Source organism: Salpingoeca rosetta, assembly GCF_000188695.1.
Source record: "Salpingoeca rosetta unplaced genomic scaffold supercont1.32, whole genome shotgun sequence".
NCBI lineage: Eukaryota > Choanoflagellata > Craspedida > Salpingoecidae > Salpingoeca > Salpingoeca rosetta.
In genome coordinates this window covers 516898-519397 of record NW_004754902.1, presented here as the reverse complement: position 1 = coordinate 519397, position 2500 = coordinate 516898, and the positions used below count along the sequence as shown (strand labels likewise).

Below are 2500 nucleotides of genomic sequence, written 5' to 3'. Positions count from 1 at the left end.
AGCCAGTCAGCAAGCAAGCATCCCATACTCCACCCTGCCCCCTCCTGCCTTCCACTCCTTTCAACCAGACAGATGGGCAGTGCCTGCTCACGAGAGGCGTCCACGTTGACAACACCTAACACTGCGCCCTACGCAAGCGCCAGCAGTAGCCAGGTGTGTGTCTGTTTAAAGCCTCAGCAGTGCCATCTGTTTTTGTTGACCGTCCAGTATCCAGTGCTCGCAAAGGCGTTTCCTATTGCTTTCTTGATGCACTGCATGCTGCTGCTGGTTTATGCGAGTGCCACTACTGGCAACAGTCTTCGATGACTCCTTTGCTACTTGCCTTTTTTTGTCCACCGCATCGTTTGTCCTGTTCAAGGATCCCAACATGGATGCGACGGTGGCGCAGCTGCGCCGCGAGAAGGAAGCACTCGAGCGCGAGAACAGAACGCTGAAGACGGAGCTTGCAGCATCGCAGGAAGAGAACAAGACGCTGCAATCACGCGTCCAGGAGTTGCAAGCCCAGGTGTCCAAGTTGGAGCGCGAGCAAGAGGCAGCAGCAACGGCAGCCGTCGCCACCCCGAACACGAGCATGCTTGCGGACGGCATGCAAGCCCTCGGCATCAGCAGCCCCATGTCGCCGCAGCCCACCTCCTCCCAGCCGCGCAAGGGCGATCGCGTCATCAGCCATTGGTAATCGCGTGATAGATATGATACACCCACACATACACAAACACACGCACACAGACACACACACACTCGTTTGCGCACCCAGCAAATGCCAGTTCTTGCTTGATCATTCGTTGTGTCTGACTGATGGCACTCCAGCGCCTCATGCTGCTGATACGGCTGGTGCGCGCACGTCCTCACAAACGTTCACCGTATTTGATTGCTGGCTGCCGTTGCACTCCGCAGGAAGAAGTGGCAGTTCTATCCTGCGCGCATAGCCGAGTTCAACCGCGCGGATCTGACGTTCACCGTTGACTTTGATGACGGCGACCAGACCTCACGCGTTCAGGTGCGGTGGTGTTGCTCCTCTTCCGTGTGATTGTATTGTATGGTGTGTTGCTGTCGCAGCGCGGCGTACGAGCATGCGTGTTTGCTTGGTTGCCCGTGTTGCTTGTACGCGTGCTTGTATGCTGCGTGTGGTTGCTTGTGTGCTTGCTTGTGTGCTTGCTTGCCGGCACAATTCATTGTCTAACCCACACACCACAACGACCACCACGTGTGCTGCAATGTGTTGCCTCTTGAGCAGAAAGTTGAGCTGGTTGCGCTCGATCGCACGCCGGACGCGGACGAAATCGGCGTCGGCTCCGTCGTCCTCTTCCCACAGGTGCTGGGGGATGTGTGTGTGTGTGTGTGTGTGTATGTGCGTGTGTGTGCGTGTACATGTGTGTGCACATGTATGTGTGTACATGTGTGTACAGGTGTGTGTGCGTGTGTGGACACGTGTGCGCCCACGTGCGTGAGCGATCGTACACTTCAACAGCGCACCTCTTTCTCATTCCCCGTCCATCCATCCATCCATCCATCCATCCGTCCATCCACGTGCCAGGGCCGGTACCGCGGGAACGACGCAATCAGCGGCGGTGTCCACTGGCATCTTGGTCGCATCACACGCGTCAGATCGGTTCGTTTCGTCGCAAATGCCCATCATGATGGTGTTGACGCATGGATTTACAAGCGCATGTGCTGTGATGTGTTGATTTGTGTGTGTGTGTGTGTGTGTTGTGTTGTGTTGTGTTGTGTGCTTGTGTGTGTGTGTGTGTGTGTGTGTGTGTGTGCGTTTGTGTGCGTGTGTGTTGTGTGTGCGTATTTCGTGTACATGTGTGTAAGTGGGTGTGCAAACTTGTTGTGCACGCACAAGTTCCCACTTCCAATGTAGACCCTTTTGAACTGATGACAACCAATACGTCCATGTGTGCATGTACATGTGCATCTGTGTGTGTGTATGTGTGCATGTGTGTGTGTGTGATGACAGGAAAACGGCGAGCGCGTGTATGACGGATGCCATCTCAAGGGAGCTGACGACGGCAAATGGATCACGTTCAAAGGTGCGCATGAACCGCAACGCACAAGCAGGAGATTTTGCTGCTGCTGTCACGACTGTTGACGCCGTTGTGGTTGTGTTGAGCTGTGTGCTGTCTGTGGAATGTTCAGTGATGGTATGCTTGTGATTGTGGTTGTCTCACCTTCCCGCGTTTGTTCCGTCACATTCCACCATCCACATCTACCACTACCACCGGCCGCCAAACCCTTCCAATCGCCCCCATCTTCATCTCCCATATCCAGGCTACGCCCCCACATTTGAGGGCCTGCGCCTGAAGGACATGCGTGTGAGCCCAAACGTGTTGAACATGCTTACCAGCGGCATGTCGAGTGCTGCCCAGCAGGCCGCGGGCGCCGTGGACAAGTGCGATGTCTTCATCAGCTACTGTCGTGCAAACTGCCTCGAGGACATTACCGCGGTGTGTGTGTGTGTGTGTGTGTGTGTGTGTGTTGTGTGTGGTGTGTGTGTGTG

General features: G+C 55.3%; 1 protein-coding gene across 1 annotated transcript in view; it reads left to right on the top strand.

Annotated features, from left to right (window-relative positions):
• Nucleotides 1-2500, top strand: part of PTSG_10079 (uncharacterized protein) — a 12871-nt gene that overhangs the window by 122 nt on the left and 10249 nt on the right. The window contains exons 1-7 of the mRNA XM_004988932.1: nucleotides 1-153; nucleotides 359-672; nucleotides 895-997; nucleotides 1235-1312; nucleotides 1535-1609; nucleotides 1961-2033; nucleotides 2272-2447. The exon at nucleotides 1-153 is cut by the window's left edge and continues 122 nt beyond it. Coding sequence (XP_004988989.1) covers nucleotides 1-153; nucleotides 359-672; nucleotides 895-997; nucleotides 1235-1312; nucleotides 1535-1609; nucleotides 1961-2033; nucleotides 2272-2447 — 972 coding nt within the window. The remainder of the gene's footprint in view (nucleotides 154-358; nucleotides 673-894; nucleotides 998-1234; nucleotides 1313-1534; nucleotides 1610-1960; nucleotides 2034-2271; nucleotides 2448-2500) is intronic.